At 34.9% G+C, this 17,047-nt stretch overlaps 2 protein-coding genes and 1 long non-coding RNA gene across 5 annotated transcripts; all 3 read right to left on the bottom strand.

Moving 5' to 3' along the window:
- Nucleotides 1–4,682: 4,682 nt before the first annotated feature.
- LOC112524188 lies at nt 4,683–9,402 on the bottom strand. Of its 3 annotated transcripts, none has more exons than XR_003070371.1 (4): nt 9,244–9,402; nt 9,067–9,111; nt 7,685–7,793; nt 4,683–4,823 (listed from the first exon to the last, which is right to left on the bottom strand). It is a non-coding gene; the product is annotated as an uncharacterized LOC112524188 (long non-coding RNA). The 3 variants fall into 3 exon arrangements; XR_003070372.1 differs by lacking the exon at nt 4,683–4,823 and adding an exon at nt 5,566–6,036 and having other exon boundaries at nt 9,244–9,388; XR_003070370.1 differs by lacking the exon at nt 4,683–4,823 and having other exon boundaries at nt 7,544–7,793; nt 9,244–9,388.
- Nucleotides 9,403–10,087: 685 nt separating this feature from the next.
- LOC112524800 (zinc finger MYM-type protein 1-like) lies at nt 10,088–11,975 on the bottom strand. The gene is made up of 3 exons (XM_025134750.1): nt 11,505–11,975; nt 11,381–11,413; nt 10,088–11,206 (listed from the first exon to the last, which is right to left on the bottom strand). The coding sequence occupies exons 1-3, from the start codon at nt 11,973–11,975 to the stop codon at nt 10,088–10,090; spliced, it is 1,623 nt and encodes a 540-aa protein (XP_024990518.1).
- A 1,470-nt stretch (nt 11,976–13,445) lies between these two features.
- LOC112525799 (probable protein phosphatase 2C 75) lies at nt 13,446–16,684 on the bottom strand. Its single transcript, XM_025136070.1, has 4 exons — nt 16,113–16,684; nt 14,199–14,537; nt 13,908–14,013; nt 13,446–13,787 (listed from the first exon to the last, which is right to left on the bottom strand). The coding sequence occupies exons 1-4, from the start codon at nt 16,527–16,529 to the stop codon at nt 13,513–13,515; spliced, it is 1,137 nt and encodes a 378-aa protein (XP_024991838.1). The 5' UTR covers nt 16,530–16,684; the 3' UTR covers nt 13,446–13,512.
- Nucleotides 16,685–17,047: the final 363 nt, after the last annotated feature.

Raw genomic sequence — 17,047 nt, 5'->3', positions numbered from 1 at the left:
CTAATTATATTTTAGATTTTTTATATTTAAAATGAGATGTTTATCATGTATTTGATTGTGTTTATCTGCAGTTAATTACACGAATTCAGATATGGGATGAAATCGGATAGGGATGAAACCGGATAAGGATGAATAAGTTTAAGAGTTTTAACCAAATGTTTTATAAGATAGTATAGATATTTAGTTATGTAAATATTGATTGGTTGGAAAACAAGTGGGTCGGATCCAAAATGTGGGGCGGCACGTGAGGACAAGGGGAGTATCTTTTGCTGTCTTCCTACTAATTACTAAACTTAAAGCTTCACGTGCGACCCTCTATCTATTTCCTGTTTGAAAACACAAAACGACAGCGCTTGGGATTTTGTAATGGATTTCCCCACCCGTGCCCACCCTCCCCTCCATGTGGCATGCCACGTGTGGTACCCCACCATATTAGCTTGCATCCACCTCATCATTTATTAGCCATTTGGTTGCACCACATGGCACTGTACTTGCATCCATACAAAACAAACCAAAACAAAACAAATTTCACATCAACTTGTTATTTTGTTCTACGGATTTGGTCCTAAATTATGGATTCGGTCCTTTACTTTTATTTATTATAAAAAAAACCCTTTACATATGCAATTTGTTATGGATTTGGTCAATGAGGCTAACGACTGTCTTTTAGGTGCAAAAACCAACAAGGGGAGAGGTAGATGCAAAGATTTTACGGTGGGGAATGGGGTTTCGATTCCTGCAAAACCACCTTGAAACAACACAATCGAACACAGATCTGTAGGGGACCTTTCATCACGCCGAAGGGGAACACGCTAACAACATCTGGGTTTCCATCTGGTCTCAAGACTTGACATGTTGAGTTTACAGATTTGGTCCTTATTGCTTAAAAAAATGTTAAAATAAGTTAGAAATGTAAAAAAGACTAATTTACCCTCGTAGTTAACGAAGATAGTGGAAGGACGTTAATGTGTAGGACCAAATCCATAACAAATTGCATATGTGAAAGGTTCTATTATAATAAATGAAGTTAAGGGGCCATCTTTGACATGCCTCATAAAATTGACAATAGCTGACAAGTGTTTTCAATTTTTGTATTACTAAGCGACATAGAATTAAAGTTCTAAGTAGTGTGAGATGTGACGTATAGGTAATGTCAAAACCCGACGGTAGTTTTTATTAAAACCTCTTTTTTATTTATTGATTTTTTTGACATCAATAATTATTATAAAGTCAAGAAAACAAAATAAAAAGCAAGAAAAATGTCACTTCATACGAACTTTATGGTAAAAACCAACGTTCTTGTACAAGAATCTAAAGAGGATGATCAGGTTCTCATCTTATAAGAACTTTTCACAACGGTTGTTCCTTCAAGCCACTTCACTTTTTGCTAATATAAAACCTTGCATTGAAGATGCTCTTGGGGGCATGATGAAGACACGATATTATTCAATATCTGATTTGAGGCAATAAGTACATATATCTTAAAAATTCAGTGTACAAAAAAAAAAAAAACTAACAAAAAACATGGCAGGGCGGCACCACAACGTAAACAACCGGGTTAATACGACGTGGAGATACGCCAAACCGTGACAACCGAGGGCAAATTTTAAGGAGGGGGGGGTCCATGTTACCGCTTTATCGTGATAGTGTAGTGGAATTTGTTTTAAAGGTGTATTCGCTTTAATTTCGATGCATGCTCATTTAAGTTAACAAAAAATGCATACTGCATACAGTATGTTGGCAGTGTCATTGTACGTGACATTATAGATCGAGACACAATACTCAAACGCTTGATAAAAAATGTTGAAAAAACTATGCCTTTTATTTGTAATCAACATTATGACGATAGCTATATATGCAACCACAAAAATAATGCTACCTTAGTAATTGCGAACCATCTTTAAAATGTGAGAAAGTTCGCTCTGTATTGTAGACTGATTTGTATGGCAAACGAAAACCAAGATCAACTCGAGATAACACGGTAGATGCCGTCGGTTTAATCAGTATGCATTCAACTAAACCAAACGACATTTGATTCATCATACTGTATCGTTATCTTTATCAAACATAAGTGGTACAAGTAATCATTAATTTTAAACATCGTGGTCCTATCAGAAACGTCTGTTTAAATGAGCTACTATTTTATAACTTTATTATTTGAATATAGGATATTTTGTGTATTTAAAGTTTGTATTTTTTATTTATTTTTATAGTGGAATGGCACCTCATTGAAGGCGATGTTGTGGAGTTATGTAAATAATAATAATAATAATAATAATAATAATAATAATAATTCATCTTATAAAATTTTATTTAATAAAAAAATTATTTTTATGGGCAGGTATCGCAGGTAATTCAGTCTTATGGTTCTTCATTATCTGTATTATCAATTAAATTACTATAAGAAAGACAAAGATTCATCGGTAACTATTAAGAGATCTTTGATGTTTTGTGACAACTTCAAATGATAAAATATCGACAAATTAGCGAGAGATTAAGGACAAAGACGATCTATCATTAATCTATTAATAATTACTGAAGGATAAAGTAATTGTCCACTCTGACTTATTTATATAAAGTTCTTCAATATATTCTTGTTAAAATTTCCACATGGGTCTAATCAAATGAGAACTAATTGGTTTGTGATAACTGTGAGGTCCAATCTCAACCATAAATCAATAGATAAATTGGAAACTTTATAATTTTGGTAATTTTGAATTAAAATTTTAATGCAAGAACATTTTAGATATTTTCTCTCTTCTCTCTCCGTCCCCCGGTGATACCACAGTGGTATCACAATGCATCTTATATGTTCATGGGTATTACAGTGAGATCGTGTGTGTGGTCGATCGGAGATGTAACACAGTAGTATCATAATACATCTTATATGTGCTTGAGTACCACACTGTGTCTTTTGTTTAACAGAGTCAATATTTTTAGGTATCACAGTGGTATCATCGGAGCACGGAGGCCAGAAGACGGGGGACGAAGAGAGAAGATAGGAGAGAGGAGAGAAAATACCTAAAATGTCTTTGCATTAAAATTTTAATTCAAAATTATCAAAATTATAAATTTTCTACTTTATCTATTAATTTGTGATTAAGATTGGATCTCACAATTAACACAAAACTAATCAGTTCTTTCTTAAGTGAGTCACACATTACCAACGAATGCCTAAGAGCCATTCTACTTTTTAATTTTATTGGACATCTGACGGTAAGGTGTTGCATCTTATACATGGATAAACAACAAACTTTAATTTTTTAATTTTTTAATATTTTTTTGAAATTCTTCAATAAAATCTATAAAAAATAAACTCTTTACCAACCAATAATGTATGCGTCTAATATATAATGTATTGAATCATATCAGTCAACAATCAAAAAAAGTTCTTATTGAAAATTATAGGAGGGAGCTGAATAGGAGGTATGGTTCAAAAGTATTTACGGAAAGTTATACCGACATATATGACTCGTGTGGCAAATTTTCAAAAAAAACATGTTTAAATATACTTCCTGCAGTAAAAAATGTAACGGGTGAAAGTTAAAAGAGCTTATCCAATAAGAAACTTGAAAGGTGAATGCACAATATTAATGATGATAGATTCATTAAGAAGTAGCCATGTAATTAATAAACGAAAGATAGCATGTACAAATTCGAAGTTAATTACGCAATTACCAACTAAAAAGCCATGAAAGATTTAGAAAATGGTCATATGAGTAATTGCATATGTGAATCGTATAATAAATTTTTTCAATCCCTGGTATTTAGAGACTGGTGGGAAATGAGCTAATTGGTGGTTTGAACACTTGCGAGTGTTGTATAATTAGTACCATAATTAAGACGAAGCACTGAGAGACGAATGTGAATGATACCAGAGGTTAAGATCTTTACATGAATTGTTTAAGATTTCACTGAGTGTTGGCAAATAAAATTGTTGGGTATTTGGTTTGTCGCATATAGACCAAATCCTAAACCTTGGGGTCTTTTGACATGACGAGGATAAACAGAGAGAAGTGTGGAATACCCACGGTTTCTCACATGATTTTAAGTCGCGTCGTGCAAGTCACTGTTCGACGATTTTTTGTCGGTTACTTTCATTTGATAAGACAAACCTATATAAACCCCATGTACATCTCGATTTTTCAAAGAGAAAAATATAGAATTTTTCAGAGAGAAAAATATAGAATTTTTGGGTTCCTTGTTCTCTATCGATATTCATCTTGGAAGCATCCTTCAATTCGTTAGGTTCGGGTTCTGCAACTTGAACGGATTGTTGAATCATCTAGTCAGACGTCCAAATCTTATGATATGGGGACTGATTTCTACCTAAAAGACGCTACAAATCGTAGGCCTCAATCCACACATTGATCTCCATCAAGTTTGTTGCAATAATCGAGTTAGTGATTCATTTCTCTATCTAGTTTCGATTATGTACACATATACTTACACACACACATAGATATATATAATGCAAATCAAATGCGACCTTCCATACCGTTGAAACCGATGCAACCCTTCTACTTTTAATCCCAACTCTTGAGCTATCCTTATCATTTTCTTTTTTATTTAAATTAAAAATATTAAGGAGGGGTAATGTTGTAATTGAATTCATCAATTTTATTAAATAATATATTTTATAATTTTAGGATAATATTGTAACTGCCATATTTATTCCATTATTTCTTAACTTTTTTGCATTATTTGTAACTTCCATCTTCAACATTATTCTTGTTCATATGCAGGTTTTTAACGACTTTTTATTGAGATTCATCTCAATTACAATATTATTCGTGTTCATCTTCAACATCTTTCGTGTTCATCTGCATATAACAAAGACGATAGTAAGCATATGAAATATCATCGATGTAATCACAAGCAAGATCGTGATCCACAATGCAAGTAGATTGAAGACGATTTCAAGAAGACTCGTTGTGAAATCAACTGCATATCGAAGAAGAAAATGGTGGAAAACATCAAAAAATTTCGACGAAAAGATTAGGGTTTTGAAATTTCAGATTCATTATATAAGAATTTGTATTAGTTAGTAACTTTGAAATCAATTCGAAAAGCTAGTGAAAGAATATGATGAAGGGATGTAATGTGTGCTATTTGGTTTTTATATTTAACAGTGAATGTAATACAGTCCTAAAATCAGACTTTCGAAAGGGAAAAGAAACATGAAATCGCTTCACGTAATCAAAATCAAAGTTCGGGAAGGAAATAAATCCATGAAATCAACATTTGGTAAAAAAGCCTAAGTCAAGATGCATGATCAAGTACACATCTACTTCATATGAAAATAAAATGCATATGATCAAGTATACATATAAAAATAAGATGGACATGATCAAGTATACATCTGTTTCATATATGAAGTTAATAAAAGCCACTCATTTATCATGTATGTATAAAATGTTAGAAGTCGCATATGTATTCTAATTGTTCATATATGCATATATGCATCTGTTACTTGTTCATATATGTAAATGTGCATATTCTGATTGTTCATATATGCATATGCTGATTGTTCATGTATGATGAAACCGTTGAAAATCAAAGTAGCCACCGACAAACAAAGAACTCAGATTAATTAGAAGACTGTGAAATAGGGTTTGTACAAATACGAGTTTTCTTTTTCTTTCCTAAAAAGGTTTTGAAAACATGAGTTTTTTTTCTTTCCTCCTCTTTCACTCCCTTTCCTTACACTTCCTTTCATTCGTAAAAAAGGTTTCGAGAGCACAGCGTAAGAATATACTACTACTTTCCATCCCCAAATCATCTTTTATAAACTTCTTAGTGATAATACTCCTTATAACCCCTATATAATCATCAAATTCATTGTCCCTCCATATGTTCATAATAACCTGTTCCATTAAACCAAAAACCTGCTTAACCAGCTCCAAGAACCTTATGATGGACCAATGGACCTCCCATGTCAGCCTCCTTTGTTCCTTAAATCTATGCTCCAAAAGTAACATACCTTAAATCTCCATACGACAGATCAAACCAGATCATGCAGGTTTTGAATCTAGTCTGCAACCATAACAGCAACTGTTGGAGATAAGTAAACCAACCAGAACAGCAGCAGCCTAAATCCAAATTGTCCCACAACTTCAACTAGCACAACTACAGAAGCATATGAAGACTATGCTGAAAACATAAGATGAACAGATTAACCAATTCTCTAGGACTGAAGAATCTCTGTCTACATCAGAGAACTCGATTATTTGGCCAAAAACGAGGTCTTTCAAATAGAGCAGTAGACTGCCCCAAATGAAACTGTTGTCTCTACTATGGTCTAGAAAAGTTCAAGATACAAGGTGTCAGAAATTTGAAAGCATGACACATTTGAAGTGAGAGATCAAAACAACACCAAAAGTACCGGTTTGCAAGATTGGCTAAAGCAGTGCATACATTGATACCTGAAGCTTGCAAAATTTCCATCAAAATGGAGCTTCCTGAGGAAATTGGAACGGGCTTGCAGCAAGCTGCAATAGTGCCCGTGCCTAAAATTGCTCAAATTGGTGACATGAGTGTATTAGAAGCCGACAAAAAAATGACAGCAACTTAGAGAAGGAATGGTTGCTCAAATTGGTGACATGAGTGTATTAGAAGCCGACAAAAAAATGACAGCAACTTAGAGAAGGAATGGTCTGAAACATACACTCTATACTGCAGATCTATAAGCAAAAATGCAGCAACATTTAAAAAATGTAGATTGAACATGATAGATAACAGGAGTACAAATCAACTGAGAGAAATCGAATCGATAACAACAGAATAGAAGAATGATTCCTATTAACTACAAACAATCGAAGGCTCTCGCCCAAAACAGAACTAAACTGATCGATAAAACCCTAATGACCTAACCCCCTCTTATTTATACTATCCCACTTATTACTACTCTTGCATTACTTGTACTACTGCATTAGGCACGTGTACCCTAGCTTACCATATATGACTATTTGAACCCCCCCCCCCCTACCTAGGGTACAACATCAACCAAATTCTAGTAGATGCATAAAAGGGTCAATAGATTCAGAGAGACCACAACATCAGACATTCTTAGCACCAATACACCAATTCCAGGCTCAAAAGACAGTGAACCACCAACTGGAAGCCAATCATATAAATGAAAGAAGTCGCAAAAAGGTAAACACATTGGTTGGATCGATGATCAACAACCAATATGCTACCATGCCAAAAAAAAAAGCAAGGGTTAGAAGCAAACAAAACGGTAGGAGAACAGAAAAATCTTGGTACACGCTCATTACTCTCCTTCCATGTTGATGAGGCAAACCATGTAACTAATACAAGGGTCGTTTAGTACTTTAGTCAAATAACCACCATTGCAAACCTGGATCTATAGCTCAAGAAACAAAAAAACCTAATCAAGCTTTGTACACCGACCATCATTGTTCACAAAACAACATAAATCTTCCATACCTCAAGTGAGAACCACATTTATTAGTTGCATGCAACATCATTTTGAGCTCGTCGTTGATAATATTTCTATAACGACTATCATACGTAGTTATCAGACAAACCAACTATTTTTGTTATTTCTTTATATCGAGTCAAATACGACTGTGGACATATCTATCTGTATTAAAAATTCTTAATCAATTTCACATGTGCTCGTTATCAATCATTTGAGAGTGAAGAGGAAGCTACAAAATACCTCACATAATTAGCAACCAGTACAAATTCAGGGTCATCATGGTCATCATGAACATCCTTCAAATATGGAGATCATTTAGTTGTCAAAACTCCTCTTATAAGCACATCATCTGCAAGTAATTTTCCAAAGGAACGAGGCTTTCAGATAAATACAGAATATAAAATATCGGTTGTGCATAAACATAATTATCTGCAAGCATTCTTTATATAAGTTAGATGACACACCAGGCCTCTTCAAAAATATGTTAAGAAAAAAAAGCATCCGGACCAACTGCTGAGGACAAACAAGAAACCAAATCTTTGTTGAGATATAGCTAAAGCATTTGCCTATCATCCAAGTAAAATTGGAGATGATTTTACAGAAATCTTTTACATTAGGCATATCTGTCATTCACCCTATGTAATTACCATTGTTATCAATGTAGTTGAGCTCTTGTACAAGCTACTAATGTTACAAGACATCTAGTTGAACATCTCATTTTTTTGGATCGACAACAAGAAAATACAGCTCGTTCATTTACGTGCTATCCTCATTGAAGCATTTCATCAAACACCTAGCAAACAAAACATGTATCACGAGTTTTTCTAATTTTATGCAATAAAAAACAGTTAAGCTTTTTGATCCAAAAATGTAGTATAGATATGCATGAAGTGAGTACAAATCCAATACCAGTATTATGCTTAGTGAACAAACGAAAAATAGAGATCAAACAAGTATTTTACATAGTCCAAGAGGAAACTTCCTTTAATTGTAAAGAACACTTATAGGATTTAAGATATGTCCTGAAATCTAGAAGAGGAACACGACAGATTTCAAAAAGAGGAACGTAACAGGCAATCAGACCCATGAATCAGGACGAAATGTCTTTGTATGCACTCTTTAACTTCTATTTTGAGAAAAAGTTTACATGTCATAGACCCTGACCTTCTGGTAACAGAGCAGTGAGCTTATCAGTCACAAACTCTGACCTTCCTTTCTTTAATGAACCTTAAACAAATATCATGTTTAGAAACACAAGTTCTACTAATACCATTTATATACCTACAAATCTCATAATCACATGATAAGACATAAACGAAGAAACCACTTTCCAGACGGTTAAAATGTCGTATTCTGCTTCGAGCTGTTTAATATAAGTTTGAGGCGTTTGCATAAAATAAATAACAAACGAATGGTTTCACTGTGAACTAAGAAATTATGTGAAAAACAAACACTATGGTGGAGATGATAACATGGGAATGCATCTCACCTTTGGAGACCAAGATTCAAATGTCTATGAACGAGAACAGTCTCCATATGAACAAAAACCATGGAAGAACAAAACGCCATGGAAAAAATATCGATTTAGGTTACAAAACCAAAATCACAAATCAAAAACATACCTCAATTGTTTGAGAAAAGTGGGAGATGGAGATAGCACTTGGAATCTGTATTTGAACAAAAATAGTCTCTATATGAACAAAAACCGTGGAAGAACAAAAACCGTGGAAAAGGTATGGATTTAGGTTACAAAATCAAAATCAAAATCTTTGAGAAAAGTAAGAGATGGAGATAGCTACCTGGAATCTGTATTTGAAAATCAAAGTTTTCCTTCAAATGTTTTCCCATGAATGGTTTCAAAGTTCTATTCCGAGAGATGAGATAATACCGGGAAAATCAAGATGCAGAGTGTGTGAAAGCCGAAAGGTAGGCACAGAGAGCTGATTTGAATCTATCATACGGGACAAAGAAAAGAGTAGACTCGGGGTGTTTGGGATTGTTTTTAAAAACAACTTATTGATTTATTTTGATGTGGCATTGGTAATAAACATTTTTGAGTGATTGGATAAACAACTTATATCGGTGCCAAACCGGTAATAAGGAGTTTTTGAAGAAGTTAAAACCTTCGGACTTATAATAAGTTGATAGGTGCTTTTGTAGAAAAGCATAAGTGGTTTCAAATAAGCAATCCCAAACACCCCTTCAGTATGGTCATTGTTATGTAACATATTTTCAGTATGGTAGAACTTTTTTCAATTGATCATTTTCCAGATCCATTATGTTGTCATTGGGGAAAATATTAATCTTTATCTGATTTCATTTTTGTTCATCGTATCCCGATTATCTAGATCCTCCATCGTTAACCGAGGTCAGTTTGTTCTTCGGTTGTTTTATGTAGTTTTGAGAAATGATTTCATTTGATGTGGCCATCACTAAATGCAGGGACGGACCCAGAAAATTTTCTATACGGTGGCACCATATAATTAATATAATATAATATACATCTAAAAATAATTACAAAAAATATAGTTTTTATGGTACCGATAAACAACTCGTAAACTTGTACCCGACTCGTTTTCATCTTTTGAAAACGGTCAATATATACCCAAAAATAATTACAAAAAATATGTTGAGAAACAACTTCTAAATTTGTCCTCGGCGTGTCTTCATCTTTTGGAAACGATCGATTACATCTTCGTTTTTAACGTTACCAAGGGCTTCCTTTTCTATGGAGCAAATGAGGGCAGAATTCAAAAAATCATCACCAATTCGATTACGTAAATCTGTCTTGACAAGCTTCATCGCCGAAAAGCATCTTTCAACCGTAGCAGTTGCAACAGGCAAAACCAGTGTCAGTTTCAATAACCGGTAGACTAAAGGATGAGAAAGATGCTTTCTTGTTGCAACCATTAATCTGGCGAGGTCGGCAATACCGTTTAAGTTGGCAAATCTGACATCATTATAAACAGAATGATGGTAGATATCAAGTTCATGCTCAAGAATGATCCTTTCCTTGTCTTCAAAATCTCGAGGATACATCTGACTCAACTTCAAGAAGCTTGATTTGTTAAACTGAGAAAACGAATTGCGTGGATTCAAAGCCGCCATATTTTGAAGCAAGTCGGTGCTTATCTCACCAAAACGATCACCAAACTCTCGGATCTGCATATCCAAAACAGTGTTGAATATATCATAGTTATAATAATGTTGATTGGTAATGTTCGTCTTTTTCCTTGAATTTCTTGTATTAACATAAGCTTCAGCCATATCCAACTTCACAATCTTATGTTTATCACAAAAAGAGTAGCATTTCTCCAAAACTTGATCAAACCCATTTTCCCTCAACATTTGTAATTGACCTTTGGTTGTTCCTATCAAATCAATAGCTTCCAATATGTCTTCATCTTTCCTTTGAAGAGCTTGAGACAATGAATTTGTTAATCCTAAGATCGTTGAATTCAAGTGCATATAAAACACAAATTCAAATGTCTTTAAGTATGATAGAAGACCTCTTGCTTGAAGCCGACTAGCTCCATTATCTCCATCATCTTCGACATATTCAAGCACCTGTATGACCTCTGGAAACAAAGCAATCAAACTCACGATTGTTTTAAGATGAGAATTCCRTCGTGTATCTCCAGCTCGAACAAGGGAAATCTCTTGGTTTAACCCCTTACCAGTCTCAATCTCCCCATTTCCAATTTCTTCTTGAATTCTCTCTTTRTGAGTTTCTCGTAGCATATCTTTTCGTTTGCAAGAAGAGTTTACAACAGTAACAACCAAAGCAAGCAAATCAAAGAAGTCTTTAACACCTTCGTGTTTTTTTGCAACCGCCACAACTACTAATTGAAGTTGATGGGCAAAACAATGTATATAAAATGCCAAGTCATTATCACTCAAGATCAAAGCTTTCAACCCATTGAACTTACCACTCATGTTGCTAGCACCGTCATAACCTTGTCCTCTTACCTATTTTAAAGATAAATTAAGCTATTTAGCCAAATATTCAATGATATAATTAAGACTTAAAAGCAAATAAATTATTAAGAAATCTTTTTACCTTTGTGAAACTTAATCCATGTTTTGCAAATAAAGCATCCAACACAGATTTAAGACTTATAGCAGATGTATCCATGACATGAACAATGCCAACAAATCTTTCTTGAACAACTCCGACTTTGTCAACAAACCTCAAAACCACGGCCATTTGTTCTTTTCTAGAGACATCACTAGACTCATCCACCAACAAAGCAAATACATCATCACCAATTTCCCCAATAACGTCTTTCAACACCTCTTCTCCAAAGCAAGTAACGAGATCTTTTTGAATMTTTGGAGATGTCAATTGATTGTTCTTCGGGGCATTTTGTAATATAACCTTTTCAATCTCCCCATTTGTTCTTCCGATTAACTTTAAAGTCCCCAAGAAAAGCCCTTTGTACATAGACTTTTCCGACTCATCATTGCCACGAAATGGTAAAGCATTCTCCAACAAATATCTACAAACTTCAACGGAAGCATTCAATCGCATGTGGTACTCGGTCTTTTGGAGTTCTGTTTGTTTACGAAGGGCAACCGCAATTGATTGGTTTTGGTTAACCAAATCTTCGCATTTTTTAAGTGCTTTGTGGTGAAAACTATTAACCTCACCCTCATGAAGYGTAAGTCTATCTTTTTTACTCCAACTATTAAATYCRTCCGCCACAAATGCATCTATCCCATGATTCCCACCTTGGTCTCTGAACAAGTAACAAGGCAAACAATATGCTCTATCTACTTTTATATTATATTCCAACCACTGAAATTGATCAAACCAAGTAACAACAAACCGTCGCCCTTTAGCCCCTATAACTTTGGTTGGAAAGATGTGACCTCGTGGTTGACAAGGACCCCTTACCAAGTATTTCCGTCTAATTTCGTCTCTTTGATTTGGATTATAACTTATAATTTTGGGTTAGTGGTTACACGATTGAAACTAAGAAATTAGAAGAAACAGCAGCAGTTTGTTGCTATTAATTTTTTATATGGAAATATTATAGATGTTTCTGATTTCCTTATTTGGGTTAGTGGTTACACGAACAAATTGAATAACATTGGGGTGTGTTATGTAACAGACCAAATTTGAGCTGAAGAGATTTGCAAGCTTCGTGAGGTTCTAACAAGTTCTGGGATGTTTATCTACAAGTCCAAAGTACTATTTTAGGGAGCATGTAAATTTTCTTAAGGTAAGATCAAGACTTTCGTGGCTGCGGTCCAGCATCTCTTTTCCACCTTCGACGTCAATTTCGTCTTAGAAGCCGCCCGAATCTGCAGAAACTCAAAACCTAAAAGTTGTGGGGTTGTTTGTTAGATTTCAATATCATCTTGAATAACTTAAATCCGAGCTCGAATGAGTTAGATATGCTCGAAATACTGTAGTCTCGTAAAGCTGTCAAAAATTCCTCTTTTTGTCCCTTTTTCGCTCCAAATTGTTCCGAACCTATCGACATACAAAAACGCATCAATTTGTTCAGTTTTACCGTTTTAGTATGTTAAAGAGGGATGTTTGATGTGAAAATAAGGTAGCATTTAGCGACGAATCACCTGCTATTGGTATGAGTAAAACAGTACTTTAGTCATCCCATGAAAATTGCAAGGCTTGTATGGACCCAAAGTGGAGCAAGTAGCCGACCATACAAGAACGATGCAAGAAGCACAAGAGAAGGCATACTTGCTTGGAATAGTTGTATGTAACTTATTTTATTTATGGAGAGAACAGATCCCGGAAATTTTAGAACTTATATATATATATATATATATATATATATATTTGCAGCGGGTTTTAAAGGATCCACGTGTTCCTCCAACATAAATATGTGTATGTGTATATATATACACAAATTTATATTTATGTTGGGGGAATACATGTACCCTTTAAAACACCCAATAAAATGCAATATTTAGGTTAAGGTTTTAAAGAAGACATTAATTGATAAACTAAGAAGAAAAGAAAAAGGTCTATTTGTGCATGATTCTGATTTTCCAAAACTTGTTCATACACACACACACTCTAGTTCTAGAAGCCAACTTCAGTTCCTTAAATCAATAACTATGACGCTGATGTTATCGGTACTCCTACGTCCCAAAGCAAGACGTACCAGCAACGTTGCTGCTGAATCTATCTGAGGCTCTACGTCGTGCTCATGTTCTACAAAACAGTCGTGAACTATCTTGCATGCCAATTCGCTCGACAAAACATCCCATAATCCATCACTACCTACTATCAAACACTCGTCTCCTGCTTCTCTTCTCGTTATCGAGATTTCTGGTTCAGATGTCACCCACTGTTTTAGAAGCCTGTCTCCTGTTTCATTTGTACACAAACATCAACAAATCTCCCTCTTTTAAAGATATTACAAGCATGCTGCAAACAAACTATATATATATATATATATATATATATATATATGGAGTTTGAGATAACCTATTGCTCGGGACATGCCAAGGATGCCTTCAACTCGTGCTCCGTCTGCAAACATGATTCGCCCTCCACAAGCTTCGATTCTTGCACGTTCGTCTTCCCTATCAGGCTGAAGCAACATACATGATACGTATCTGTTATATGAACATATATACATATGCATGTTTAGTTCATTTTTCTTGAGTTTTAGTCATTCGACTGCACGCAAACATTTACACTAGTTCATGATAAGTCCGGTACCATAACAGTAGTTCTAACATAATGTTGAATTGAAAAAGGGAGCGTTATTTAAACCTTATGGTCTATGGAAAGCGGTACGGGCCTGCCGTTACGACAGAGGACGGCACGTGAGTCCCCGCAGTTCGCCACAAATACGTACTCCTTTGTGAGAATCGACACCACCGCTGTCGATCCCATGAAAGACAACCGTGGACTGCATCTACAGATGCTGGAACTACCACAGAGACACAATCTCAACGCCATTTCATCCATCCTCTGAAAACTCCGGTTGATGGCTGTCCTCCATAGCCCTCCACCTCCCTCACCACCATTTGTCTCGCCTTCGATCACCTTCGCCTGCATCAACTCCTCCTCCATGATAACATGCATGCTCTCTTTACACAATGCAGATACCTGCTCCAGATATTTAATTGTAACTAAAAATTAAAAAACTAAAATCATCAATAGGTTGTTTTTGGAACCCATCGGGATAAAATAAAGGTTTTAAGTTCGAATTCCGAGTTGGGTTTTCAAGAATTTTATCTATTCGAGCATGATTTTTGGAGTTTGTTTGCAAGTACCGATCGACAGAAACGCTCTCACATATGACCAGATCCGTTCCTGACATTTTATAGGTTTTGGATGAACGTAAAAGCAGGGCTCACTGCAAGAAGCAAGACTTTTAGCAACGAATTTTTCGTCGCTAAAAGTTCATTTATCATCAAAAAGAGTATATAACAATAATATATTGTCGTTATAACTTGTGGCGGAAACATGTCATTGCTAAAAGAGGAATCGTCAGAACTCACTTTTCTTTAGTGACACTTGGTAAGTACGAAAAAATTCAATAAATATTTTTCATTAATATAAAATTATGTACAAGAAATGCTAATAATTTAGTGAGTAAATAAATCTTATATATATTTATTATAGATATATAAGATACGTACTTCTTATTAGGTAATTTGAAACCAGGGGTATAAAAACTATGGTTGATAAATTTTTATAAAAAATAAGAATTTTTTTAGGTCATAACAAGAAATATGTGTTATTTTGATACAAAAAGAGAATTCATGTAAATAAAATAATCATAAGAGTCAATAAACGATCAATAATAGAAAAGATTATCAAGGTTTTTTAGACAAGTATACAAATGATGATCAATAAAAATATGGAAGACAAAATGATCCAATGAATCGAATAAGAACAAATAATAAATTAAGCATATAATTTGCAAGCTCCACAAATGGTTGTATGAAGACTTAAAAGTAGAATATTGTGTTGTGGTGGAATTCATAAAGTCAAACAATTGATGAAAATATTAAAAAAAAAATTTACTCAACTAAAATAAGATGTTAAAATTAAAAGTTTATTGAATATGATATATATAAGAGACATTACTAAATACATCTAGTAAAGAAAATTTATTGATTAATCACAAAACCATGAAACACGTCATAAATCATAAGAACAATAAATTGATTGTCAAATAATAGTAAAACATTTTCTATTGAAGCAAAAATAGATAATAACAGACAAGAAAAACAATTAGAACAACAAAATCAAATAGCAATAATCAATAGAAGCAGAAATAAAAAAAAATATAAAGCAAAAATATATAACAATAACAAACACCTGATCTTAATATTGAATTGTTGAAGCACGAAAACAATCAAACATATAAAGATAGCAATAACCAAAATCATTGGACCTTATTTAATTAAAATATAAAAAATTAGACAAACAATTAACTAATTATATCGAAGAACAAATTAAAAAAATATAATTAGTTAATATATTTTTAGATCCTAATTATCTACTAAATTCCAGGTAAAATTTGGAGTCTCATATTTTTGGACCCGGCGGCCGCCCTCCGACGGACGGCCTGCTGACGACAAGTTTGTCAAAATCATTGAGCACAGATCTGCAATTTCAGTAGGTGTTGCTTATTGAAAATGTGAAATTAAATGTAAAAGAAGCGAGGTTTACGTGACGCCCTCCGTGACCATCGAACACACCGAAGAAATGCACCGGTCGGAAGCCGTTGATCTCCGGCCGACATAAGTTCGTCTTAACAGAAACTTCATCCTCCATTTCACGCTGTCTACCAATCACGGACATCATCCCATACACCGGCGGTGGCGGCGTCTCCATGATGTTAATCAAGCTCATGATCGAAGCAGCCGTTATGGAAGTCGTCGGCTTGTCCCCCGACGTCGTCTTCGCCACATCCTTCTGACCTTCGTTTTCCCCGACGACAAGTGACGAACCAGAGGCGTCGGCAGCAACCGCAGCCATCCTCCTGATAGCGATCCTCCGACGGCGTCGCTCACGGCATTTCACCGAAGAATCCTCATCCTCGTTGCTCACCATCACACTCTTCCGACTACCGTAAACCCGCTTCATTATCGATCAGCAGCAGCGTTTCGACAACATCAAAGCCTTGAATCATCTCTCAAGATTCTTCATCGATCAACAAGATGAAAGCTTTCAATCATCTCTAAGAAAAAAAGGGGGGAGGAATATTGCAAGACACGTGTCAATTGGAAATAGAGTGGGAGTTGATGCGACAGGCAAAGTGATGGATCTGTCGTGGAAGAATCTGAGGGAGCCAGCTCTACGCAGGGTCTCGCTTGTTATCAACTTAACCAACTAACCGACCTTGAGGTTGTAGGATGTTGCCACGTGGAAGATGTGATGTTATGAGGTTCTTGGAAGAGGATTCATTGAATATATTCGAAAATGGTGAGAGGTGACATGTGCCAGTTGAAAAATGAGTAAAGCTAAGGTCAAGAGTCACATGTGGTCCAACCACGGTTACCACGTCATCGGTTTTAAGAGACAGTTTGGTCCCACTTCACTTGCTTTGCTCCATTTTCTACTTTTCTTTTCCCATGCAATTAATGTGAGTTTATTACGAACAA

Source organism: Cynara cardunculus (genome assembly GCF_001531365.2).
Source record: "Cynara cardunculus var. scolymus isolate 2C chromosome LG 13, CcrdV1, whole genome shotgun sequence".
NCBI classification, from domain to species: domain Eukaryota; kingdom Viridiplantae; phylum Streptophyta; class Magnoliopsida; order Asterales; family Asteraceae; genus Cynara; species Cynara cardunculus.
The sequence above is the reverse complement of the archived record's forward strand: the minus strand, read 5'-3'. Positions and strand labels throughout refer to the sequence as shown.